Raw genomic sequence first — 27568 nt, 5'->3', positions numbered from 1 at the left:
CTACATCTGCTCTGCCTGTGCTCTGTAAATGGACAACAAAGCCTGGATGACAGCACATCTGTTTACAGCATGGTTTACTGAATATTTTAAGCCCACTGTTGTGACTTACTGGGAAAAAAAAAGATTCAAAATATGACTGCTCGTTGACAGTGCACCTGGTGTCAGCCAAGAGCTCTGATGGAGGTGGGCAATGAGACTCATGTTGCTTTCATGCTGCAAACACAACATCCGTCCTGCAGCCTGTGGGTCAAGGAGTAACTGTCAAGCCTTATTGTTTAAGAAATACATTTTGGGGACTTTCCTGGTGGTGCAGTGGATAAGAATCCGCCTGCCAATGCAGGCGACACGGGTTGGATCCCTGGTCCGGGAAGATCCCACATGCCGCGGAGCAACTAAGCCTGTGTGCCACAACTACTGAGCCTGTGCTCTAGAGCCTGCAAGCCACAACTGCTGAGCCCTTTTGCCACAACTACTGAAGCCTGCGTGCCTAGAGCCCATGCTCTGCAACAAAGAGAAGCCACTGCAGTGAGAAGCCCGCGCACCGCAGCGAAGAGTAGCCCCCGCTCGCCGCAACTGGAGAAAGCCCGCGCGCAGCAACGAAGACCCAGTGCATACAAAAATAAATAAATAAATTTATGAAAAAAGAAATACATTTCATCAGGCTATAGGTGCCGTAGATTGGTGACTCCTCTGATGGATCTAGGCAAAGTCAATTGAAAACCCTCTGGGAAGGAATCACCATTCTAGATGCCATTAAGAACATTTGTGATTCATGGGAAGAGATCAGAATATCCACCTTAACAGGAGTTTGGAAAAAGTAGATTCCAACCCTCATGGATGACTTCGAGGGGTTCAGGACTGCAGTGGAGGAGGTAACTGCAGATTTGGTGGAGAAAGCAAGAGAAATAGAATTAGAAATGGGGGCCTAAAGATGTGACGGAATTGCTGCAATCTCATGATACAACTTGAAGGATGAGGAGTTGCTTCTTATGGGTGACCAAAGAAAGTGGTTTCTTATTCATAGCACTAGTTACAGTAGTGAAGACATAGAAACAGCCTAAATGTCTATCCACAGATGACTGGATAAAGAAGATGTGGTACACGTATACAATGGAATATCACTCAGCCATAAAAAAAGAATGAAATAATGCCATTCGCAGCAACGTGGGTGCACCTAGAGGTTATCATACTAGGTGAAGTAAGCTAGACAAAGACAAATACCATATGATATCACTTGTATGTGGAATCTTAAAAAATAAATAAATAAAAGATACAAATAAACTTATATACAAAACAGAAATAGACTCACAGACATAGAAAACAAACTTCTGGTTACCGAAGGGGAAGGGTAGGAGTAAATTAGGAGTTTGGGATCAACATGTACACACTACTACACATAAAACAGATAAACAGTAAGGACTACTGTGGAGCACAGGGAACTCTACTCAATATCTTGTAATAACCTATAAGGGAAAAGGATCTGAAAAAGCATAGATATATGTATATGTGTAACTGAATCACTTTGCTATACACTTGAAACTAACACACGTTGTAAATCAGCTATACTCCAATTAAAAAAATAAAATTTAAAGAAAAAAAGAAAGTGTTTTTTTGCAATGGACTCTACTCCTGGTGAAGATACTGTGAAGGCTATTAAGATGACAACAGAGGGTTTAGAATATGACATAACTTAGTTGATAAAGCAGGGGCAGGATTTGAGAGGATTGACTCCAGTCTTGAAAGAAGTTCTACTGTGGGTAAAATGGTATCAGCCAGCATCACAGGCTACAGAGAAATCATTCATGAAGGGAAGAGTCAGTCAGTGAGGCAAACGTCACTGCTGTCTTCTTTCAAGACATCGCCACGGCCACCCCAGCCCTCAGCAACCACCATCCTGACCAGCGAGTCGCCAGCAACATCAAGGCAAGACCCTCCACCAGCAAAAAGATTACAGCTTGCTGAAGGCTCAGATGATGGCTAGCATTTTTAGCAATATTTTTAAATTAAAGTATGTACCTTGTTTTTTAAAGATATGCTATTGCACACTTACTACAGTATAGCGTAAACATAATTTTTATATGTACTGGACAACCAAAAATTTCACATGACTGACTTTATTGCAAGATTCACTTTACTGTGGTGGTCTGGAACTGACCTTGCGGTATCTCTGAGATATGCTTGTATTACAGTGACAATTAAAATGTATTTTTAGGATATTATGAACCGTTTTGTGGTACTGAATATGAAAATGTAGATAAGATTCCTTGAAAAACAAATATTACCAAAACAGAACATCTGAATAGGCCTAATTCTATTAAAGAAATTGCAACCCTTATTTAAAACCTTCCCATAAAGAACACTCTAAACCCAGATGACTCTATTGGTGAACCCTTCCAATTATTTAAGGAGGAAATGACCCCAGTCTTACACAGATTCTCAAAGAAAATAGACAAGGAGAAAACACTTCCCAACTTTCATAACTTTAATTTCAAGACTGGCTGGGTTGTTATAAGGGAAAATTACAGGCCAGTTTCTTGCATGAACACGGATGGAGGAATCCTAAAGTAAATAATACTGAATCTATATAGAAAGTAAGTCTCTATAAATGGTGATACATCATGATTAAGTTGAGCTTATCCCAAGCATTTAGGGTGGTTTTATCATTCAAAACTTGTTCAGTGTAATTCTGCATATTAACAGAAGAAAGAAGGAAATGATAATCTCAGTATACAGGGAAGAAAAGCCTATGATAAAGTTCACACACGAATGAGTAAACGAAGAAACTAATAACAACAAGCCCCTCCTAGTGCACTCCCGTGGGCGGGGAAGGAGTTACCTTCACCTGAGGAGCAGAGTCTGCAGGGTCTTGGCCAGAAGCTGTCTCTCTGAAGGCAGGAGCGAAGCAGGGAAACGACTGTCATCAGTGCTAGCCAGAGCACGAAGGCAGGAAACGAAATAAAAAGTCTAAGGATGGGAAAGAGGAAAGAAAGTTCTCATCTTACAGTTACAGGTGGTGTGATTCTGCACGAACACTGATATGTTTACAGATGATGTCTTGGCTTATGTAATGTTCACCGATAGGCTGTCGGGTTGAGTCGGCCTCACTTCACCTTGGCTCACAGAGACCCCCTCGGTGTGCAGACGCACCTGCTGCCCCCAGGGCCTTACCTCTGCTGTGACCCTTCTTCCCCGCAGGTCGTATCTGACTCCTGTACGGGACGAGGAAGCAGAGTCGTTACGGAAAGCGCGCTCCAGACAAGCTCGGCAGACTCGCAGGTCTACCCAAGTGAGTGTGACCTCCGTGTTTAAGTCCTTTTTTGTCTGTGTGCCTTTCCACTGGAAGTACAATTAAACCGTGATAAAATGTGTTCCTTATTCCAGCCATTGTAGTGAAAGCTTTCCTGTTAAATCTTACACTATATAGAATCAAATGAATTCATAGCTCCATACACCCGCTCTCGCTTCTGTTCTTCAGGCGCAGAGCAGGTTTCTCTCCTTCCCTCCCTAAGACTAATCATTCCACGTGTGCTTAAGGCCCACACCTTAATTCCTGCAGGAGAACAGTCTGGCACAATCTCAGAGTGTTAACCATAGAGTTACCACGGGACCCAGCCATGTTGCTCCTGGGTGTGTACTCAAGAGAAATAAAGCAGGCTTCTACAGAAAAGCCCTGCACAGATATTTATAACAGCAGTATTCACAGGAGAGACCCAAATTCAGTGTCATCTCTGGCCAGAGTTAACTTGCTGTATAGACCAAGATTACGTGTGGAGTTTGCAGGTTCGCTGGAGGGCTGAGCCCTGGGCTCCCTGCAGCGTCAAGGTCAGAGTTCTGTGGCTGGTGGTGCCCCAGCGAGTGTGGGGCAGTGGGCCCAAGCGGGGTCATTGCACAGACCAAATAAATGAAGCAGCTAACAAAACTGGAAAAAACCCTCACAAATTTCCATTGATTTGGGAATAAAAAGAAATGAAGTCCTGACGCGTGCCAATGCTGCAGTGTGGACGAACCTTAAGAAAAAGTTATGCTGCGTCAAAGAAACCTGGCATGATTCCATTTGTATGCACATGTCCAGAATAGGCAAATCCAGAGAAATAGAAAGTGGATTAGTATTTGCTGGGGGCTGCAGAGAGGGAGGAATGGGAAGTGACCACTAAGGGTGTGGGGTTACTTTCCTTCTGGGGTGATGAAATGTCCTGAAATTAGATGGGGATTTTGCACAGCTCTGTGAATATACTAGAAAACAGCCAGTTGTACTCTTTAAAAGGGCGGATCTTATGTGGATTGTGTTTCAATAATGATGTTAGAAAAAAGAGGAGTCCCTCGGGGAAGCTTTGAAGTAAGGAAGATATGATCTACGTTGTATCTTGCAAAAGTCGCTGTGCAGAGAACTGCTGGGAGTGGTCTGTGAAGCCTGGAGGCCCGTGGGAAGCTGTTCCTTAGCTGAGCTGGAGATGACACGCATGTGGCAGCAACAGTTGAGGGAGGCTGTGATTGGGCGTCAAGGAGGCAGAGGAGGATGAGCCAGGCAGCAGAACCGAGGAGCAGAGGGCTGAGGGGTCACCCAGGAGATGGTACCCGAGGGAGTGAACGGCAGTCTCCAGTGAAGAGGGGAAGCTCCGCAGCTTCAGATGCTACAGACGCCAAGCAGGAGAGCTGAGGACTGAGAGAGGGACCTATGCGTAGCCCCCGAGTGCCCTTGTGTCGTTCCTGACCCTCCAGGGTCGGGCAGGTGCCGTCCTGGGTAGTCATTGCCACAGCTGTTACTGCTTGTGCTTCATGGTGGTTTGTTTCCCCAGAGGATGTAACCCCCACGAGGGCCAGACAAGCGTTTGTTTTGGTTTGGTTTACTGTGGCAGGCGATACGTAACATACAACTTAATACTCTAGCCACTTTTAAGCATACGATTCATCGGCATTAAATGCATTCATGTCACTGTGCAGTCATCGGCACCACCATCTCCAGAACAGCTTTCGTCTCCCCAAACGGAACCTCTCTACCCATTAAACAGCTCCCTCTCTCCCCACAGCTTCTGGCAACACCGCTCTACTTTTTATCTCTATGACCTTGACTCTAGGTAGCTCATGCGAGTGGAATCACACAGTTTTTGTCTTTTTTGTGACTGGCTCGTTTCACTCAGTGTAATGTGTTCAAGGTTCATCCATGTGGTAGCACATGTCAGAACTGCCTTCCTTTGTAAGGCTGAATAATACTTTGTTGTATGTTTAGACCCCATTTGGTTCATCCATCATCCACTGATGGACACTTAGGTTGCTTCCACCTTTTGGCTGCTGTGAACATCAGTGTGCAAACATCTCATCAGATCCTGCTTTTAGTTCTTTTGGGTATAGACCCAGAAATAGAATAGGCTGGATCATGTGTTTCTGTCTTAATACTTACTTTCCATTACACTCATCTGTTTTCTTATGTCTTTTCCATTAGATTATGGTTCTTGAGTACAGGAATCATTTGATTTGTCTTTGTAGTTCCAGTACTTAAGAACGCAGTAACTTTTTATTAAGAGAATGAGTGAACAAAATAGCTAATAGTTGCCTTCCGGCTTTGGAACTTCCCTCTTCTGAGGACATGAGCATATGACTACTTGAGTTAAGAATCAACTCACTGTCTTCCTAACCCTTTTCCCCCTTGTCCTGCAGATGTCTCCTCATTCTTTCCTTTTTTTCTGTACTACTGCTCCTATGAGCCTGGGGAAAATTTTAATTGGTGGAATGTCTCTGTGTGATTCCTACAGTTACAAAATTATGTTAGAGAAAAGCTAGTTCAGGGCTTGTGGGGTTTTTTTAAAAATTTTTAAAATGGAGGTATAATTGGTTTACAATATTGTTAGCTTCACGTGTACATCATACTGAATAAAATTTTTTAAGATTATATGCTAGGGCTTCCCTGGTGGCACAGTGGTTGAGAGTCCGCCTGCCGATGCAGGGGACACAGGTTCGTGCCTCGGTCCGGGAAGATCCCACATGCCGCGGAGTGGCTGGGCCCGTGAGCCATGGCCGCTGAGCCTGCGCGTCTGGAGCCTGTGCTCCGCAATGGGAGAGGCCACAGCAGTGAGAGGCCCGCGTACCGCAAAAAAAAAAAAAAAAAAAAAAAAGATTATATGCCATTTATAGTTATAAAATATTGGCTGTACTCCCTGTGTTGTAAATATATCCTTGTAGCTTATTTTATGCATAATAAGTTATACCTCTTAATCCCCTGCCCCAGTATTTCCCTCCCCCTTCCCTCTCCCTCTGGCAACCACTGGTTTTTTCTCTATATCTGTGAGTCTGTGTCTTTTTTGTTATATTCACTAGTTGATTTTATTTTTTAGATTCCACATAGAAGTGATGTCTTACAGTATTTGTCCTCTGACTTTTTTCACTCAGCATGATACACTCCAGGTCCATCCATGTTGTTGCAAATGGCAAAATTTCATGCCAGTGGCTAATACTCCATATACGTATGTATGCATATGTGGAGTATGTGTATATATGTGTGTGTGTGTGTGTGTCTCACGTCTTCTGTATCCATGCATCTGTTGATAGACAGCTAGATGGCTTCCATATCTTGGCAGTTGTAAATCATGCTGCCGTGAATATTGGGGTGCATGTGTCTTTTCGAATTAGTGTTTTTGGTTTTTTCAGATATATGCCCAGGAGTGGAATTGCTGGATCATACTATTTTTAGTTCTATTTTTAGTTTATTTTAGTTCTATTTCTAGTTTACTGAGGGTCCTCTATACTGTTTTCCACAGTGGCTGCACCAGTGTACACTCCCATCAGCAGTGTACTAGGGTTCCCTTTTCTCTGCATTCTCACCAACATGTGTCATTTATGGTCTTTCTGATGACAGCCATTCTGACAGGTGTGAGGTGACATCTCACTGTGGTTTTGATTTGCATTTCCCTGATGATGAGTGATGTTGAGCATCTTTTCATGTACCTGTTGGCCATCTGTATGTCTTCTTTGGAAAAATGTCTATTCAGGTCTTCAGCCCATTTTTAAATTGGCCTGTTTGTTTTTTTGATATTGAGTTGTATGAGCTGTTTATATATTTTGGAGATTAACCCCTTATTAGTCATATCATTTGCAAATATTTTCTCCCATTCAGTCTTTCCCATTTGTCTTTTCGTTTTGTTGATGGTTTCCTTTACTGTGCAAAAACTTTTAAGTTTCATTAGGTCCCATTTGCTTATTTTTGTTTTTGTTTCCTTGCCGTAGGAGGCAGATCCAAAAAAATATTGCTGTGATTTATGTCAAAGAGTGTTCTGCCGATGTGTTCTCCTAGGAGAAATTCTACTAACTTTGGGTGTCGTTTATTCTTCTTTTTCTGATTCCTTTAGGTTAAGGTTAGGTTGTTTATTTGAGATTTTTCTTGTTTCCTGAGAGGGCTGTATTGCTATAAACGTCCCTCTTAGAATTGCTTTGCAGCATCCCGAAGATCTTGGAACACTGTTTTCATTTCATTTGTCTCCAGGTATATTTTGAATTCTTCTTTGATTTTTTCAGTGATCCATTGGTTGTTTAGTAGCATTTTGTTTGGGCCACACGTGTTTGTGTTCTCTGTGGTTTTTACTCTTGTAGTTGATCTCTAGTCTCATAGCCTTGTGGTTGGAAAAGATGCTTGATATGATTGCAGCCTTCTCAAATGCACTGTGACTTGTTCCATGATATAGCACAGATGTATCCTGGAGAATATGCCTTTGAAAAGAATGTGTATTCTGCTGCTTTTGGATGGAATATTCTCTCTCTGTATTAAGTCCATCTGGTCTGATGTGCCATTTAAGGCCAGAGTTTCCTTACTGATCTTCTGTGTGGATGATCTGCCCATTGATGTAAGTGGGGTGTTAAAGTCCCCTACTATTTTTGTGTTACTGTTGATTTCTCCCTTTATGTCTATTAATATTTGCTTTATTCATTTAGGTGCTCCTATGTTGGGTGCAAATATATTTTCAATTGTTATATCTTCTTGGATTCATCCCTTGATTATTATGTACTGTCCTTCTTTTTCTCTTGTAACAGTCTTTATTTTATTTTATTTTTATTATTTATTTGTTTGTTTGTCTATTTATTTATTTATTTATGGCCGCATTGGGTCTTCGTTGCTGTGCACAGGCTTCCTCTATTTGCGGCGAGCGGGGGCTACTCTTCGTTGCAGTGTGTGGGCTTCTCATTGCGGTGGCTTCTCTTATTGTGGAGCTCGGGCTCTAGGCGCATGGGCTTCAGTAGGTGCAACACGTGGGCTCAGTAGTTGCAGCACGCGGGCTCTAGAGCGCAGGCTCGGTAGTTGTGGCACATGGGATTAGTTGCTCCACGGCATGTGGGATCTTCCCAGATCAGGGATCGAACCCACGTCTCCCACACTGGCAGGTGGATTCTAAACCACTGTGCCACCAGGGAAGTCCCAACAGTTTCTATTTTAAAGTCTATTTTTCTGTTATAAGTATTGCTACCCAGCTTTCTTTTCATTTCCATTTGTATGGAATACCTTTTTCCATTCCCTCACTTTCAGTCTGTGTGTGCCTTTAGATCTGAAGTGTGTCTCTTGTAGGCAGCATATATTGGGTGGGCCAAAAAGTTCGTTCGGGTTTTTCCATAACATCTTACAGAAAAACCGAATGAACTTTTTGGCCAGCCCCAATATATGGGTCTTGTTTTTGTATCCTTTCAGCCACTCCATCTTTTGATTGCAGCATTTAATCCATTTCATATAAAGTAGTTATTGATATGTATGTACTTATTGCCATTTTGTTACTGTTTCGGGATTGTTTTTTTAGTCCTTTTTTGTTCCTTTCCTCTTTTGTTCTCTTCCCTTGTGATTTGATGACACTCTTTAGTGTTATGTTTGGATTTCCTTCCCTTTTATGTGTATGTATCTATTATAGATTTTTTGGTTTGTAATTACCATGAAGTTTGCGTATAGCAGTATATGTGTGTGTGTACACACACACACACACACACACACACACACACACACAAGTCGCTGATCTCTTTAATTTCAAATAACATTTTAATAACCCTGCATTTTTCCTTCTCTCCCCCCATGATTACTGTTTTTGACATCATATTTTATATCCTTTGATTTTGTGTATCCCTTAACTTCTTATTGTGGATATAGTTGATTTTACTACTTTGTCTTTTAACCTTTCTAGGAGGTTTGTACTTGGTTGATTTACTGCCTTTACTGTATATTTGCCTTTACCGATGAGATTTTTCCTTTCATAATTTTCATGTTTCTAGTTGTGATCTTATTTTGTTTTCTTTTTTTTTTCCTTTCTTTTGCTTAGAGAAATACCTTTAACATTTCTTATAAAGCTGGTGTGTTGGTGCTGAACTCTTTTAGCTTTTGCTTGTGTGTAAAGCTTTTGCTTTCTCCATCAACTCTGAATGAGAGCCTTGCTGGGTAGAGCATTCTTGGTTGTAGGCTTTTCCTTTTCATCAGTCTAATTATATTGTGCCACTCCCTTCTGGCCTGCAGAGTTTCTGCTGAAAAGTCAGCTGATAGCTTTATGGGAGCTCCCTTGTATATAACATGCTGCTTTTCCCTTGCTGCTTTTAATAGTCTGTCTTTAACTTTTGCCATTTTAATTCCAATATGTCTTGGTGTGGTCCTCTTTGGGTTGATCCTGTTTGGGACTCTGTGCTTCCTGGACCTGGATGTCTGTTTCCCTTCCCAGGTTAGGGAAATTTTCAACTGTTATGTCTTCAGATATGTTCTGTGACCCTTTCTCTCTCTCTCTTCTCCTTTTGGGACCTCTGTGATGTGCCTGTTAGTGCATTTGATGTCACCGTAGAGGTCTCTTAAAGCGTCCTCGTTTATTTATATGTATATATTTTTTCTGTTCGGTGCCAGTGATCTCCGCTGTTCTGTCTTGCAGCTCACTGGTCTGTCCCTCTGTATCATTTAGTGTACTCTTGACTCCTTCTAGTGCACTTTTCATTTGGTTATTGTATTCTTCGTCTCTGTTTGGTTGTTCTTTGTATTGTCCAACTCTTGGTTAAAAACTTGCAACTTCTCACTCTGTTCATTCTTTCCTAAGTTCTTTGATCATCTTTACGATCATAACCTTGAACTCTTTCTCAGGTAGATTGCCCGTCTCCACTTCACTTCGTTGTTCTTTGCGGTTTTATCTTGTTCTTTCATTTGGAACGTGTTCTTCTGTCGCCTCATTTTGCCTAACTGGCTGTTTATAACATTGTGTTTCCACGTATCTGGTAGGTTGGTTACATTTCTTGACCTTGGGGAAGTGGCCTTCTGTAGGAGGCGTCCTATACGTCCCAGCAGTGCACTCCTCTCTGGTCAGCAGAGCTGTGTGCTCTAGGGGTGCCCCCTCTGTGGGCTGCGTGGGTCATTCTGTTGTGGTGGGCTGACTGTGTGGGTGGGCTGGTTGGTTGCCAGGCCCTGCCTTGTGTGGAGGCTGCTGGTTGCCGTGACCAGGTCATGAGGTGGCCGACTGTGGAGCCCAGGGGGGCCCCAGGGCTAGTGCTGGCTCGCTGGGAGTAGAGTCAGTGGGGCTGTGGCCCGCCCTCTTCACTGGTGAGTGAAGCTACGCCCTGGGGCTAGCGCTGGCCTGCTGGTGGGCAGAGCCGGGTCCTGTGGGTCTGGCTGCAGGGCCCCAGGGTCCAGAGCTGGTGTCAGACTGCTGATCGTTGGGGCTGGCTCGTGATACAGCTAGCTGTGGGGTCCAGTGTGTTCTGAAGCTTGTGTTGGCCTGCTGGTGGGCAGGGCTGGGGCCCAGCTGGCCCCAGGGCTGGTGCTGACCTGCTGGTGGATGGACTGGGTCCTCCCACGGCAGGCTGTGGGCTGTGATTGTCCTGGGGCTGGTGTCCACCCATTGGTGTGGTGTCCACCCATTGGCGTGTGAGGCTGGTCTGAAGGCTAGAGGAGGCTTACTGGTGGGCAGGGCCAGGGCCCAGGGGTTTCTGGGGCTGGTGTCTGCCCACTGGTCGGTGGAGCTGGGTCCCAGGGTCTCTGGCTATAGGTCTCTGGTGGTCCCGGGTCTAGTGCCTGTGCACTGGTGTGTGGGGCTGGGTCCTGGGCCCTCTGGTGGGCAGGGCTGTGTCCAGGGGGTCATAAGGCAGCCTGTCTGCTGGTGGGTGGGCCTGTGTCCCTGCCTAGTTAGTTGCTTGGCCTGAGGCCGTCCCATTCCTGGTGCCTGTGTTCTGCTGGCTATGAGCGGGGCTGGGTCCTGAGGGTAATAAGCTAGAGGGAGGACTCCACGATGGTGCCTGCCTGCACCAGTGTCCTTGCGGTTGAACCAGCTCCCCAGAGTGGCTGCTGACAGCGTCTGTGTCCCCAACATCACAGGCCTGCCTCTCCGGGAGACTCTCCAAGATCAGCAGGTGGGTCTGACCCAGGCTCCTTTGAAATTACTGCTTCTGCCCTGGGTTGTGGAGCACGTGAGATTTTGTGTGTGCCCTGTAAGAGTGGGGTCTCTATCCCCACACAGCCCTCTGGGACTCCTGAAAGGAAGCCCTGCTGGCCTTCAAACCCAGATGTTCTGGGGGCTTGTCTCCCCCAGGCTGGGGCTCAGAGCAGCCCGCTCGCTCCTGGGGGAGAACCTCCACAGCGTTTGCGGGTCGCCCCTCTTACCCGTCTTGTGGTGGTTCTTTCGGTACGTCTGTAGCTGTAGACGATCTCTTCGGGTCGGGCCTGGGCAGCAGTTGTTCTGTGCATAGTTATCCTGGTGCCCTGGGAAGAGGCGAGCTCAGGGTCTTCCTGCTCTGGCATCTTGGCGGCTCCCTCAGGGTCGGTTTTGTGTTTGTTTGTGTGGGTTTGGTTTTTGGTTTTGGTGGTGGTTCTAGCCTGGCTCTGAATGGTCACCATTTTGAGCCTGGTTCTTCTTTCTGTGCGTAAACTTAAGTTTTCCTTGTATCTGCTGGACAGTCTCTGTTGGTGGCTGCGTGCTCTTGGGGGGTCGGGAGCGTCCAGGTGGAGATGTGAGAACCATGGGTGTGGAAGCAGCGGGCGGGCATCAGTGCTGCCCTGTTTCTGGAACTCAAGCAGGAAACGCTCAAGTATTGTGTTTGAAGTGTATCTAGGCTCAGGCCTGGGGCCTCTGCGTACTGAGGTGTTTGTTTTCAGCGTATATTGCTTGAAGCGGCCTCACACATTTCGGGAGCTTCATTTGGAATTCGGTACCATTAGATCTTTACGGAGTTTCCCTGCTCATTCACAGGGCGTTATTCCATGGTTAGGGTGAAACCTCTCTGACCTTGCGGTATTTTCCCAGGGTGTAACCCTGACGGATCTCCAGGAAGCAGAAAGGACGTTCAGCCGGTCGAGGGCAGAGCGTCAGGCTCAGGAACAGCCCAGCCCGAAGCCCGTGGGCCCCAGAGGGCTCGACGGCAGCACCCAGAAGCATGAGCCCCTGGCAGCCCCTGCAGAGGAAGCTGGGGAGAGCCGCCAGCCCTGGGACCGGGGTCTGGAGGATCAGGTGAGCTCTCTGTGCTGAAAGCAGGTGGCTGGGGGAGTCTCTTCCCCACTGATAATTCCAGAACTGTCCTACTCTGCAGGGGACGCCTCATAGAACACGCTATTTACGTCCATCTTTAGTTGGCAGACCTGTGTAACTGAAAGAATTCAGAGATGTTAGTCCTTAAGTGATCAATTTTTTCCTCTGGGAGTTAACTAATGCGCTTTTTTCCAGTTTTATTGAGATGTAATGGACATGTAATGTTACAACATGATTTGATGTGTGTACACGTTGTGAAATGATTACCACCATACTTTTGGTTAACTAAATGTGTCTTTCTATTCTGAAAAGAGAGATCTTGGTATAAAAAAAATGCAAATAGAAGTATAAGCATTTATTATTTAGTTTATGCCAGGCACAATTTTAACAATTTCAATATGTGTATTAAATTGTTTAATCCTCACAACAACCCTCTGAGGTAAGTATTATTATTCCTTCTTAAAATATGAGTCAGTGGAGTGACAGGTTAAGTAACCTGCCCAGCATTTTGCACGGCTAGGAAGAGGTCAAGGACTTCCCTGGCGGTCCAGTGGTTAGGAATTGGCGCCTTCACTGCTGGCCACCCAGGTTCGATACCTCGTCGGGGAACTAAGATCCCACAAGCCACGCGACGAAAATAATAATAATATTGATTTGTGTGTGTGTCTGCCTATCTGTGTATGTTCTGGTGTTAGACTATTTGGGTTCAAACCGCAGTATGCTTACTAACTAGCTGTATGGCTTTGGGTAATTTATTTAACCTTGTTTTACATAGTTTCCTAATTTGTAAAAACAGAGCTTATGATAGAGGGTACTCCTTGTGAGGTAATACGTGTATAGTGCTTGACACATTAAGTGTTCAGCAAATCTTTACTACTACGATGATGATGATGTACTTTTTTTTTCATTCTTTTTTTTTTTTTGCATCTTTATTGGAGAATTGCTTTACAATGGTGTGTTAGTTTCTGCTTTATAACAAAGTGAATCAGTTATACATATACATATGTTCCCATATCTCTTCCCTCTTGCATCTCCCTCCTTCCCACCCTCCCTATCCCACCCCTCTAGGTGGTCACAAAGCACTGAGCTGATCTCCCTGTGCTATGCGGCTGCTTCCCACTAGCTATCTATTTTACGTTTGGTAGTGTGTATATGTCCATGCCACTCTCTCGCTTTGTCACAGCTTACCCTTCCCCCTCCCCATATCCTCAAGTCCATTATCTAGTAGGTCTGTGTCTTTATTCCTGTCTTACCCCTAGGTTCTTCATGACATTTTTTTTTTAGATTCCATATATATGTGTTAGCATACGGTATTTGTCTTTCTCTTTCTGACTTACTTCACTCTGTATGACAGACTCTCGGTCCATCCACCTCACTACAAATAACTCAATTTCGTTTCCTTTTATGGCTGAGTAATATTCCATTGTATATATGTGCCACATCTTCTTTATCCATTCATCTGTTGATGGACACTTAGGTTGCTTCCATGTCCTGGCTATTGTAAATAGAGCTGCAATGAACATTGTGGTACATGACTCTTTTTGAATTATGGTTTTCTCAGGGTATATGCCCAGTAGTGGGATTGCTGGGTCATATGGTCGTTCTATTTGTAGTTTTTTAAGGAACCTCCATACTGTTCTCTATAGTGGCTGTACCAATTTACATTCCCACCAACAGTGCAAGAGGGTTCCCTTTTCTCCACACCCTCTCCAGCATTTAGTGTTTGTAGATTTTTTGGTGATGGCCATTCTGACTGGTGTGAGATGATATCTCATTGTAGTTTTGATTTGCATTTCTCTGATGATAAGTGATGTTGAGCATCCTTTCATGTGTTTGTTGGCAGTCTGTATATCTTCTTTGGAGAAATGTCTATTTAGGTCTTCTGCCCATTTTTGGATTGGGTTGTTTGCTTTTTTTGTTATTGAGTTGCATGAGCTGCTTGTAAATTTTGGAGATTAATCCTTTGTCAGTTGCTTCATTTGCAAATATTTTCCCCCATTCTGAGGGTTGTCTTTTGGTCTTGTTTATGGTTTCCTTTGCTGTGCAAAAGCTTTTAAGTTTCATTAGGTCCCATTTGTTTATTTTAGCCTTCAAATTCCTCTTTTCTCTCTCCCTTTTCAACCAAATATATACGTATATGTAATAACCATTTAGGCAGTTGGGTGAACGCTTATTTTGACTTTTAATTTGATGGTACAGTATTATAAAATAAAAGATTTTACTAGAAAAAGAAAGCAGAGGTGGAGCAAGGCGTTGGCTCCGCAGCTTGCCCTCCTCACCACTAGTACGTTGTTCTACAAACTTCTGCAGACCCAAGCACTCACAGAGCACCCTTATTCTCGGCCACAAGCTGTCACTTTGGGGTAGACGTTTTGACTTACGGTCCATTTCTCAATTGCAGTTGGTAGTCAGAGTTATAGGGTTATATTTAAGGTGATCGTAACTCCTGGTTTACCTAAGATTGTTCCAGTGACAGCTTTTATCTCTGGGTAATTATCAGTACTGTTCCTTTTCACTCTCAGAAATGTCCTAGCTGGGGTGATAAACTTTATGGTCAACATAATTACAGGAGAAGAAAGTCTTCTTGCTCTAACTTTGAATGGCTAGGCTGCATAAACTAACTGAGGTTCTGTTGTTCGTTTCATTTGTTTTATCGGCTATTTTTTGAGTGCTTATTACATACTAGAGACCGTTGTAAGCACATAACATACATTCTCATTTAATCCTCACAGCCCTCTCTGAGGAAGATATTATTATCCCTGTTTTATACATGAGGAAGCAGAGATCGAAACTCAAGTCACGTACTTCAGGTCACACAGCTCCTTCAAGCTGGAATTGGAGCCACGTTCTCTCAGACTCCCAAGCTGACTATATTTTATTGCTTCTGTCTCTATAATTTATAAACAAATTTATACAATCTCTGCATGTAGTAAGAATTTCTTTATCTCTGCATGTTCAACAAGCCACATTAAGGTTTATTGTCAAGCTGTGTCTGTCCTAACTCTCAAGGAAAAAAAAAGTTCAAAAGGGAAAGTGGGAATTATTTTTTTTAATTTTTATTTATTTGGGGTTTGGGGGTGTGGCATACGGGATCTTAGTTCCCCAACTAGGGGTCAAACCTGTGCCCGCTGCAGTAGAAGCACGTGGTCTTAACCGCTGGCCCGCCAGGGAAGTCTCAGAAAGCGGGAATTTTTCAGAAGTGTCAGTAAGCCTAGTGATGGCAAGTTGGTAGAACGCTCAGATTTGGTCTGTCTTCAGATAACTCCTGCATCGTTTCTTCACATTCCTGAGCTTCTTCGTTTCCTACGCAAACCTTACCTTTCAGTGCGCCATCTTAAAAAGGCCATCATCCTTCCTATTTGCGGTGCACAATCAAAGGAATTTTTATAACCAAGGTTGGTGCCCCCTAGTGCCCTTTGATCAGTTTAGGAAGAGCTGTCCTGGACTGCTGTCAGCCTGTAGCATCTTCAGAGCAGGCGTCTAGAACTCTTCCCTATCTGGCTAATTACTTATAGGCCTCTTGATACAGAAAAGCCCATTTTTAATAAACGTGCTGTCCTTACCCTTTGGTTAGACTTGACCTCTGACATCTCATCATGTGGATTGTTCCAGCCTGTGTATCGTCGCCTGAGGATTCCGGCTCAACCAGACAAACCCATGACACCAGTGTCGCCTCCTGCCCCGAGACCCTCCCTCTACACCAGTTCCTACCTGCTCCGGACGGGTAGGTCTTCAGCCCCTGATTCAGAGAGTTCAGAGCCCCCCGCCAGCCCTGCAGGGGCAAAGGAAATGGACAAAAACGGTAGGTCGAGCTTCAGAAACCGCACCCTCCTCCAGTGCACGTGCCCCAGGTTCTTAAGATCCATGCTTTGTTTTCTCTCTGACCAGAGGGCGAAGAAGCAGATTTGGGTGATCAGTCGTCTAACAGGCTGTCCATTCGTGAGAGGAGGCGGCCCAAGGAGCGACGAAGAGGCACAGGCATCAACTTCTGGACGAAGGATGTAAGTGGGCTGTCTGTGCTGGGACATCTCGCGTTACGCTGTGCTGCCCGCCGTCCTGCGTGTCGGGCTCAAAAGGAAGAGTTCCACACGGGGCCCTGAATCGTGCAGATTGTCAGGAGGCATCCCTGAGAAAGAGCAGCCGAAGAAAGACTCCACTAGTGTGGGACTCATTAGGAATGTTCTGGCTGGGACGCCCAGGGCCTAGGACAGTGCCGAGCACACGGAGGCAGGCAGCAAATAAGCAGTGAATTTACAGCAGCCGTGCAAACAAATATAACAAGTGCGTAAGCCGCTCAGACTTAGCAGCCCCCAGCGGCCCCTGAGAGTCCCGTGGTGAGTCAGCAGTACCTCAGCGTCGTGTGTGTGCAGGTGCTAACCAAGTATTTCAGGGGCACTGCCAGAATCTCGAGCATTTCAGAATTTCGTCTGACTCAGGTTTACTCTTTTGGAGAAAAAAAGGAACAAGTGCTATAAAACAGCTTGACTTTGGCTTTTAAATGAAGACGGGGCTGCTGTGCCTCCTGATGACGAGCACACACTCAGTTCTTTCCTTCCCCTCTGGTCTGTACCCTGCTCACTCAGCCTTGTCACTGGCATTTAACAGTCAGGTGGCCAAGGTCAGGTCCCTGGTCACTAGTGACTCATTTGGAATTAGATGGACCATTCAGTGAGACAAGAAATGAGACAATGATGGTCGCCTGTTAGAGACTACTAGGCGAAAGTGTTTGATTATTATAGGACCAAATGGGCTGACAGCTACTGACAAAGCCCAAGTGAGGTCCGTCTGTCTTAAAGATTCTCCTTTTCCTGCCAGGTTCATTGGGCTCTTTGACAGCAAGTGGTGCTCCTGAGCTGCTGCTAAAAGCATCAGTGACAGTGCCCTTGGCCGTCAGCCCTCACTGCCCAGGTGCATAATTGATGGGGCTGACCTTGTTGCCTCCAGGGATGCCTGTGACCGTGATCCTCTTGTCTTTTTTCTTTCTCCCTTTCCAGGAAGATGAAACTGATGTCTCGGAAGAGGTGAAAGCAGCGTGGGTAAGCAACCAGCAGTGAGGCTGCCACCGTGGGGCTCAGCGTCCCCGTAGGGCTCATCCCTGCTCGCGTGCACACAGTTAACAGAAGGAAGAGCAGGCTCTGTGCAGACTTGGGTCCAGGGAGAGTTTGGAGGTGGACGCTCCTCTGCAAGATGGGACGGGTGCTCCCTGGTATACTGTTTTCTTTCCTTTTTCTTTAAATTTGTTTATTTATTTTATTTTTGGCCGCGTTGGGTCTTCGTTGCTGTGCGCAGGCTTTCTCTAGTTGCGGCGAGCGGGGGCTACTCTTCGTTGCAGTGTGCAAGCTTCTCATTGAGGTGGCTTCTCTTGTTGTGGAGCACAGGCTCTAGGTGCACGGGCTTCAGTAGTTGTGGCACGCGGGCTCAGTAGTTGTGGCTCGTGGGCTCTAGAGCGCAGGCTCAATAGCTGTGGTGCATGGGCTCAATTGTCCCGTGGCATGTGGATCTTCCTGGACCAGGGATGGAACCCGTGTCCCCTGCGTTGGCAGGCAGATTCTTAACCACTGCGCCACCAGGGAAGTCCCCCGTTTTCTTAAATGGTGTAACAATGCCCATGTTCTTGAACGAGTTTCCTGCATTTTTCAGTGCCTCCTGCCAGGTTCTAACACAGTTCGGACTCTTTTTCTCTGTTGTGCTATTGGATGGTATAAAGTACTTTGAAATCTTGGGAAGAAAAGTGAAGAGTGATACTGTTTCTTATGAATCTACATCCTCTCCACGCTAACAGAGAGAAACACAAGAGTGAATAGTGTAAACAGTCCAGAAATCGCTTACATTTGACTTTGAAATAAGGTTTAGCTCCTTGGCTCTTGTGTAACCAGACCCCTTAAGGCCTGGCACCCAGCTCTTCTCTGCTGTGGGCACCCCAGGCCAGCTTTCCTGAAGCTCCAGGTTCCTGTAAGCCACTCACATGTGATAGAAAGTTAATGCTTTTCTAGTACCATTAGTACCATTTTTCTTTGGTTTTTGTTTTGTTTCATTTTTGTTTGTTTATTTGGCCTCACTACACAGGTTGCAGGATCTTAGTTCCCTGACCAGGGATCAAACCGGGCCACGGCAGTGAAAGCGCCGAGTTGTAACCACTGGACCACCAGGGAAGTCCCTAGTACCATTTTTCAAGAAGGAAGGGGTTTGGTTTTGACTAAATGAATTGAGACTCCATGTACATTTCTATTGGGAATTATGTAAGAAGATGGCCTTTTTTCTACCCTACAGTTATGTGACAGTATGTTCTCAGAATATGTTTAATAACTCATACTGAAAATGAAAACTAATTTGTTTTTAGCAGAGGAAGTAGAAATGCTATATTATGTCATTGACCCGCCTGTATTTTGGTCGAGATCCTAAACAGTCAGCAGGGGCCTCCAGAAAGCAGTGCCTATGGTGGCGTGGTGAGAGCTGCCTGCGTGCAGCAGCCGGGGCTGCCTCACGGGGAGGAGTGGACGTTGGGTGCAGATGCCGCGTGGAGGCTCCCCGGGGCAGGGGGGGGGTGTGCACACGACAGTGACTTCATTCCACAGGGGCTTGGGGAGGCTTCAGGGGATGAAGAGTGAACACAGGAGAGCCTCTGTGGGGAACTATATTAGAAAACCCCTAACGAGAGATCCCGGGTGCTGACTACAGAGCACTGAAGTGGCCCGTCACCCATAGAGGGTCATAGAGGCCGGTGAGCTCCACGGAGGGAGTTACACAGGAGAGCTTGGTGTTGGCCACTGTCTCTGTCAGTGAAAATCTTTGCCTGCACATTTCTAAGCTACTTGGTGTGAAAAGTCCTTGCCTGGTGCACCAGGCAAGGGCCACGAAGGTGCCTGTGATGCCATGCTTCCCAGAGAAGTTCACTGAATGACCATTACAGAAAAGATTTTCTGATTGGTGAGATTTGACATAGAGTCATTTGTCAGACTGAAAAATGGTCCACTCATCTTATTGCTCGAGGCATCTGCCAGTGTTCACCGCATGTCCAGCAGACGCCAGCGTGAGTCTTCAGAGAGGAATGAAGGGCCAGTCCTCTCTCTAATGGTAACTGAGTGTGTGCAGGTGCGCCAGCACTCACAGCACGCCCGGCATGTCTCCTGCCCACCACGGTGCCCAGGGGCAGCAGCATCCTGACCCCGGCCTGTGTTAGCGCAACTCTGGTTCTCTCCCGAGCGCTCGTCCAGTCCTGGCAGGCGTGATGCCGGGATCCATACGGGCCCACAGAACAACAGGCCCGTCCCTGTAAATTGTGGAAATCTAACCTCAAGATGGTCAGGACTGTGTCACAACTGCTCTCCCACTCCAGGAATCTACTGTTTTTTAAGTTAACTCTTCCCAAGACTCTGACATCTGTTATTTTAAATTGGGATAGATTTACAGTCAGTGAACTGCACAGACCTAAAGTGTACTGTTGGATGAGTTTTGACAGTTGTAATCAGTGGTGTAACCACCACTCAAGTCAAGATGCAGAGCTTTTCCGTCACCTTGAAAAGTTCCCCCATCCCCCATCCCGTCCTGAGAGGCAGCCGCTCTTCCGATTGCCGCCACCGTAGAGCAGTGTTGCCTGTTCTTGAGCCTCGCGTACATGGCATCAGTCGGTGATAATACTTTACTTTAAGGGTAGAAAGGAAACTCTGTCTCCAGTCAGAGTTGGAACTAGAATGATTGCAGATGTGCACAGATGCTCTCCTCTTCTCGAAGATTCTTCAGCCCCTCACCCATACATCAGTAACAAGAGCATGGCTGAGAAAACCTTTCTGTTGTTTAACCTTAATCTCTGTAGACATCGTGGAAATTTATTTCTTTTTGTGGACCTAAGCTAGAAAAATGTAACCAACATTTGTACACAGGTAAGGTTGATGGCCAGGAACGGCCCTGATGTTTGTCATGCAGTCTGGGAGGGAGGAAGGAGGCTAGTCATGCATTTCTTTGTTGGTGACACAAGGGACGCTGAGAAGGCTGGGGGCTTGGTCGGGGCCCTGCACGGTGCGTGCTTTTAATCAAAACCATCCCCGCCGGAAAACCGACAATGAGCACAGGGCTTCATGTCTTAGCAGCCGCTTAGCCCATGTGCTTAGAGCAGATGTGCGTGGTTGTCTGCGTTAGACGGGTGACCGTCTCCAGAAGTCCTAATATAGCCTGTATCTTGCTAAGTGAAAAAGAAACTGAGTCTGGATTTGACGTGAGGAAGGAGGTACCGCAGTCAGAAGTGCCGCCCCCTGCACTGCTCGTGAGGCACAGGCGCTGGAGCAGTCACGGGCACACTGCAGGTGCTGATGGCCCTTGGGCTCTTCTCGTCCTCTCTTCACTTGCGTCTTTGGCCTGCCTTCATTCTGCTTAACGCTGAGTTTCCTCTACGTGTTCTTGTCCTCTGAAGCAGACTGTTGCCCAGGCCAGTTCTGATATATGATTGAATTTATCACTAGAGGGAGCAAGTCGTCAAAAGAAAAGATGGTGAACAAGCAGAATGGTGTCTAAGGAAGCTGAACGGGAGACGGATTGCTTTTGTTTTAAAGGAATTGTTGACCAGCCCAGTTTAATGCAGTGAAGTTACCCGCCTCCCAAATTTGGGCATCTTAGAATTGGGAAGGAATTTAGAAGAAACTTGGGTTAGGAACCTCGTTTTACAGTTAAGAGAACAGGCCCAGGGCGGTTAGGAAGTACTTGGGGACGTGAAAGCTCTAGGTGAGCGCCCTGTGCCCCGTGTCAGGGAGCCTTTATGGGACTGTGGTGGGGCCGACCTCACATCGCCCTCCATTCCCCATCCTTTTTTTTAAGGGATGCAGGTGAGCAGTCAGATGAAGAGGTCCGTCAGGTGAGGTGTGGATGTGTCCCAAGGTCAGAAGCTTTGTCCCCATGGAGGTGATTGTACCACCCGCCCGGCATGTGGATATTACACCAACCCAGGAGTTCTCCAGACCTCATAGTTTAGGGATTTTTATGGAGGCTTCAACATGGGCATAATTCATTATTAACTCAATCTCCACTCCCTTTACCTTCCCCCCAGAAGATGGAGGGTGAGTCTAAAAGTTCCAAGTTTTTTTTTTCTTAAAGTATAGTTAACATACAGTATTCTGTAAGTTGCAGGTGTACAATATAGTGGTTCACAATTTTTAACGGTTATACTCCATTTATAGTTATTATAGAATATTGGCTATATTCCGCATGTTATGCAATGTGTCCTTGTCGCTTATTTTTTACCCAGTAGATTGTACCGCTTACTCCCCCCTGCCCCCATTCTTACATTTGTTTTTTACTGAGCAGGTTACATGTTTGAAATGAGTTGCTAGTGGCATCTCGCCTCCTTGAGTAAAGGAAGGTCTTCTTGAAGGACACCTCGAAAGCCTCCTGAGAGTTTCAGGTTCAGTGGTAGAGGGTCAGCCTTCTCCTGCCAGGTGGGAGGGTACTTATGGAGGGAGGGTACATAAGTAGGTGGGTACTTATGTCTGTCCATCCTTCAAATAGGAAAATGCTTCCCCCTCTAGAATCCCTATTGCTTTTAGGCAAATCCGGTGGCATCAGTCTGAACAGAATCACGACACTTTACCTTCAAAGTCAGCAGTGTAGCGTCCAGTACGGAGTGGAGCCCGTGGTCTGGTGGCTAACCCTCCTGTAAGAGGCCTTGGTTATAGGAGACACTGTTAAGGAAGCGTTGACCAGTAGGTGTTCAGATACCGGCCGTAGATAACCGGTAGCAGCTAGTCGGGAGAGACCTTGGTCAAGTGTGCAGAAGATATAAGCGATTAAACGTTAAGACTTTCAAACTAAATCAAAGAGAGGCTCAAAGTGAAATTTGCCAGCAAAGCTTGGTTTTAAACTAAGCTTTAACAGAAAATAAAACTTGCTTTGGGAGCCATTTGGCCCCAGAAATATCTCTAATACCAAAAGCCACTAAATGCATTTCCCATTTTGTCCTGCCTTCTCTTTTATAAGCTTCTCGTGTGTTCACTGAACAAGTACTTCCAGGTGCCTGTGGGCAGGGGTGCAGCAGTGAACAAAAAGCCCTGTTCTTGTAGAGTCTGCATTCTGGTGAAGCAGGCGGGCAGCGAGTAAAATGAACGTGCCAAGCAAACGGTGTGTGGAAGATGAAAAGCCGTGTGGAGTGGCTCCAGGACTCAGGAGTGGGGAGTGCAGGGCGGGGGGCGCTGAGCATCTAAGGGGGGGTCGGTGTCGGCCTTGCCACGAAGGCAGCACTGGAGCCCAGCGTGAAGGGAGTGAGTGGGGAGCCCCGTGGATGTGCGCAGGCAGAGGGAACAGAGCCCGCGGGGCCGTGAGGCAGGAGGACAGGCAGGACCTGTGAGGAGACGGCGTGGGCATGAGAGCCCACGGCAGAGCCCGGCGGTCGGTGCCAGGGCGTGCGAGCCCGTGTAGAGCTCTGCGCAGCAGAGGGGCAGGAGTCACATTCTGGGGGGACTCCGCCTGCTGTTTGGAGAAGACCCTCTATGTCACCCTAACCCAGGACTAACGAGGGGTTTGGGCCAGGTGATCGCAGGTGGTGAAGATGCTGAGAAGTTTTCATATGCACGGCGTATTTCAGAGTTAGAATCAGCAAGACCTCTGCGGGATTGGGTATACGGTGAGAAGAACAGAGGGGGGTCAAGGTTGGCACCAAAGCTTTTGGCTCAAGTGCCTGAGAGGGTGGAGTTTTCATGAACTGAGATGGAGAGGACTCTGGAAGGGCAGGCCTTTGGGTTTGGCTCTAGAAGCCCTGGATTTGATGTGTCTGACCGCCATCCACAGGGAAATGTCAGGGGCGGAGTTGGAGGTACAGACTGGATGCAAACATGCAGGTTGTCTCGGGAACCATGACATCGGAGCAGCTCACCAAGAGTGCAAGTGTAGACAGAGACGCCCAGGAAACGGGCAAGTCAGAGCACTTGGCTCTGAGAATGTGACTGCAGTTTCCCCCTTTTCCAGAACAAAGTCAGGCAAACAAAGCACGCTCACACAGAACAGTAGGTAGTTCGCGTATTATTTCACCTGCTTTTCTCAACTGGTGCAGGGCTGTTCCCCGTGAAAGCTGCCTGGCCTGTTTGTGAAAGAGCCGTGTAGTCGTGGAGGAGAGCCAGTTCCTGGAGCTCCCCTGACAGCTTCTGAAACAGAAATTACTGCCTCTCTGCAGACCTTGTCTGGAGGTCTCTGAAGACCAGGAATGTCATAAGACTTTTTGTTACAGGAGAGGAATTCTACCAATTAACCGTATCTACAAATGATCTTTTAAGCTGACTCAGCTTTTGGTTCCCTTTGCCTTACCTGACTTCCCTCAGTTGATTGCATCTTTGAATAACTAGCGCTCCATTTCACTTAAGGAGAGGCTTTCCTTGAAAACCTCATTTCTAGGTGCTGCTCATCTGTACCAAACTCTGGTTTATCCCTGTGCTGCCTACAATGGCGGTCGTAGGCTTGGGGTTTTAGAACTGAAAGCAGCTCTAAACTTCTGCCCTCCCCTCCCCTCCCCTCCCCTCCCCTCCCCTCCCCTCCCCTCCCCTCCCCTCCCCTCCCCTCCCCTCCCCTCCCCTCCCCTCCCTCCCCTCCCCTCCCCTCCCCTCCCCTCCCTCCCCTCCCCTGCCCTCCCCTGCCCTCCCCTGCCCTCCCCTGCCCTCTCCTCCCCTGCCCTCCCCTGCCCTCCCTCTCCCACATCACATACCTTGTAGGATCTCAGGTCCCCGACCAGGGATTGAACCCAAGCCACGGCAGTGAGAGCGCCAAGTCCTAACCACTGGACCACCAGGGAATTCCCTAAACTTCTCATTTTAGAGATCACAGCTGAGGAGGCCCAGAGAGAGGGAGCACAGCTGTGTCTAGGGCTTTGCACCGCATTCTCCTGAGTCTGTATCTGTCGTGCATGTTGGGTGATGTACTGTCACAACAGGCTAGGAGTGCAGACCCAGGAGCTGGGCTCCCGGGGCAACCCCACCTTGACCGCTGAACTGCTTTGGACGAGATGCTTCAGTTTCCTCATTGTAAAGTGGGGATAATAATAGTGTCTACCTCTTAGAGTTGTAAAATGAAAATGAGTTAATGCATTTAAATAGTTAGAGATGAGTAAGAGCCACTCAAATTATTTTCCAAATCTGTAGGTTCCTAAATCTGGATGAGAGAATGGCTTTTGGAATACTCTCACTGACTTCAGAATCATGTGATTTTGAAGTTAAGTTATTAATTTATCCATAAAGAATGGATTCTTTGAAGAGTCAGAGAAGTAGCTCAGGCTCCAGCGTGTGCTTGTGCTCTGAAAATGAACCTGATGAGTTTTGAGAAATAAATCTTAAAAGCAGTTGCTGAGGCAGGGACAGAAATGAGTAGAGAAGGAAGGACCGAGAGCTCAGTGTTTCCTAGTTTGCTTGGAGCCCTTTGAAGACCTGAGGAGAACAAGTCCCTGCACATCTCTGTGTCCTCAAGCAGGCTTTAACCCTTCTGCCTAAACACCCTCCCGTTTCTGTTTTTCTGCATGTGTTCCCACAGATCTTCACCACTCCCCCCACTCTCTTTCTTCGAGTAAATAACGGCCCTTTTTCCCACTTGCTCTGAGTTTTCACAGTTTTGCGTCTGGCTGTTTGCTGGATCTTCACCCCTCTGTCAGGCAAGATTTTGAACTTGTTACTTAACCTTGTGAAGCCCCTTTATCTGCTGGAGGGCGTCCAGCGATTTTCTGTCCGCTCTCCACCGCTGGGCAGTGTCTTCGCCATTCTCCTTTTAGGTAAAAGCCTAGGACTGTTTTGCTTTCCCTTCTCTCTGGGGCCTGATTGCCTAATATGGTAAAGTATGTCCCAGACAAGCCTGTGCTGTTGAGATAGAACCAACAGTCTAAGTTTAAAGACGCGGTAGGTAGGCTCTCGGGTGGAGTTGCTTATTTCTGTAGGAAAGTAGTATTTTTCACAGTGTACCGTAAAGCCACCGTAATCTTTGTTTTTAAGCAAGCCACTCTTCCTTTTCATCGAGTGAAAAGACAGTAAAGTATAGATTTTCCTCCCTCAGCTTCTTTATCTTCAGCCAGATAAGAAGAGGAGGAAAGGGTGGTTAGCGTGTCCCTAGAATGAGCGGGCTGGAGAAGCCCGGGAAATTTGATGATAATGCTCATAGGAATAGATTTAATGAGAGGGCCGTCATGAACAGCCCCCAGGGCTCGGCAGACTCTCTGCGCAGGCCGTCGGGGTCCCAGCAGTGACGACGGGGGGCCGGGGGTGCGGGTGGAGAGACTGGGAAGCGCCTTCTGTCCAGGCTGCGTGAGGGGGCTTCTCCAGCTGTGACTCCACGCTCACTGGACGGCCTCTCCTTTCACTGCACACTTGCTCTTGCTTTGCAACCGTCGTTCTTAAAATACTGCAGCTGCTGGGATTTGCTATATATGGGTCATACTTGTGCCTTGCTGTAGCCAAGCTGTATAAACCATCTTGAGAACAAAGTTTCTTTTGGCATCTTCCTTCCTTTTAAGGACTCTATTAATTTTGGGTCATGCCATTGCCAAGCAAATCTCAGTAATCAAAATACACATGTATTCCTTTCAGACCCGGTAATTTTTGGACCCGCTGTCCCACGTCATCAGTGAATTCTGCTTCAGTCAGAAATCGTTTTTAAGATAGAATAAATTGACCTTCAAGGTATCTGTTTGAGCTTTGCTCAATGTCTTATACAAAGATGTGAACTTTATCAACTGCTGAGGGTAGGACAGTTAACCTCTTGACCTTGCCTTTTATTCCATTCTCTTCCTTCTCCGACTGCCTTTAAGGTATCCGTTTTTGTTAGTGACCTGTAACCTTATGTCTCTTTGTTGGAGGGACGCCAGTGAGCTTGAAACTCTGCTGGAACTTGCCTTTTATGATTACAAAGGCGATGCGTTTCATTATAGAAAATATACGAAGTACAGAAAAGTGTAGAGAGTATTTCTAGAGGAGGCTGTCCTTTTAGGGGTCACCGCGATGGCTGACGTTGTGGATGCGTTTCGTGGTCAGGGGCCAGGGAAGCCAGACACCCTTGTGTGTCCCGTAAAACAGACAGTTGTCCCGCAGCTGGGCTTCTCACCGTCTCCCTGGACAGTCAGAGATAAAAGCCTTTCTGTTATCCGAGTTCAAAACCCAAGTTGATTTTATGTATGCACTCACATTTTTTGGCAGAGGGAGGTTCTAAATATCCACCTTGGTTTTGCTCACGCCTGGCAGCAGTGCCTTCTGCACGATGACGTCATCGCACAGCACACCCCTTCGTGACAGTCCTGTGGGGGGGGGTCCACGCCTCCGGCTGCTCCATGGCACCTCCCAGTATTACTGGCCCCCAGGTTTACACATTGAAATACGTGTTTCATTATAAATGATTTTCTGTTTGTTTCTTCTTCGTGTTTAATTATTGATTTTTGTGATTTTAGCTGAGTTTTACATCTAAGAATTTCATTTCAGGATAGTCAAAGTCGGGGCGGGGGTGGGTAGAAGATATTTGTTATAAAAGGAGATTCATACCGCTATAAAGAATAAGAAAAAGTTGTCTAAGTCATTCACTCAAAAGAGATTATTGTTTGACGTTACGGTGAATCTCCTGCCGGTATGTTTCCTAAGAGTTTTTTTCCCCAAGACCAGAAGAGGATCGTTCCCGCCCTGAGCACTCCTGGGACCCCATCATTACCGTGGCGGCAGCTTCCTGTGAGGTTGTCTTCAGAGCACTCAGTCAGTCTGTGCTGGCTTTGATCGTGGAGAGCCTCCAGGGGTAATTGCTCCCCTTTCAGTGCAGTCTGGGGGTTACCTTAGTTACAGGAGTCTTCATTTCTCCTGTTGATGGTGTGGCTGGAGAGCTTTAACCATGGCTTAGGCTTAGCTAATGCCAGCGTTCTAGCCCCATGATCGAGGTGGAAAGCTTAGTGTGGGATTTGCAGCTCTTTCTCAGTGAGCGAAGTGTTTATAGATCTGCCCCAGCAGGAATGTTGAGCTTGAGGCACTGATAGATGTCGCCTTTCCCGGTGTTGTTGTGGGAGGACCGGAGGGGTAGGGTGGTGGGGTGAATGGTCACAGTTTACCAGTCTTCATTTTCTCCAGCTCCGTCTTCGGTCAGGCAAGCTCAAGAATCAGAGAGCAGGCATTTAGGGACATGAATTTCTT

The 27568-nt window shown here is 46.6% G+C and overlaps 1 protein-coding gene across 18 annotated transcripts in view; it reads left to right on the top strand.

Annotated features, from left to right (window-relative positions):
- Nucleotides 1-27568, top strand: part of PPP1R12B (protein phosphatase 1 regulatory subunit 12B) — a 204564-nt gene that overhangs the window by 103771 nt on the left and 73225 nt on the right. For all 18 annotated transcript variants that reach the window (XM_082679744.1, XM_082679742.1, XM_082679750.1 and 15 more), the window contains 5 exons: nt 3196-3286; nt 12231-12434; nt 16065-16254; nt 16341-16453; nt 17447-17488. In XM_082679744.1, coding sequence (XP_082535870.1) covers nt 3196-3286; nt 12231-12434; nt 16065-16254; nt 16341-16453; nt 17447-17488 — 640 coding nt within the window. The remainder of the gene's footprint in view (nt 1-3195; nt 3287-12230; nt 12435-16064; nt 16255-16340; nt 16454-17446; nt 17489-27568) is intronic.

Source organism: Grampus griseus (genome assembly GCF_964374135.1).
Source record: "Grampus griseus genome assembly, chromosome: 1".
NCBI lineage: Eukaryota > Metazoa > Chordata > Mammalia > Artiodactyla > Delphinidae > Grampus > Grampus griseus.
Note: the sequence above shows the minus strand (reverse complement) of the source record. Positions and strands in the feature narration are given on the sequence as shown.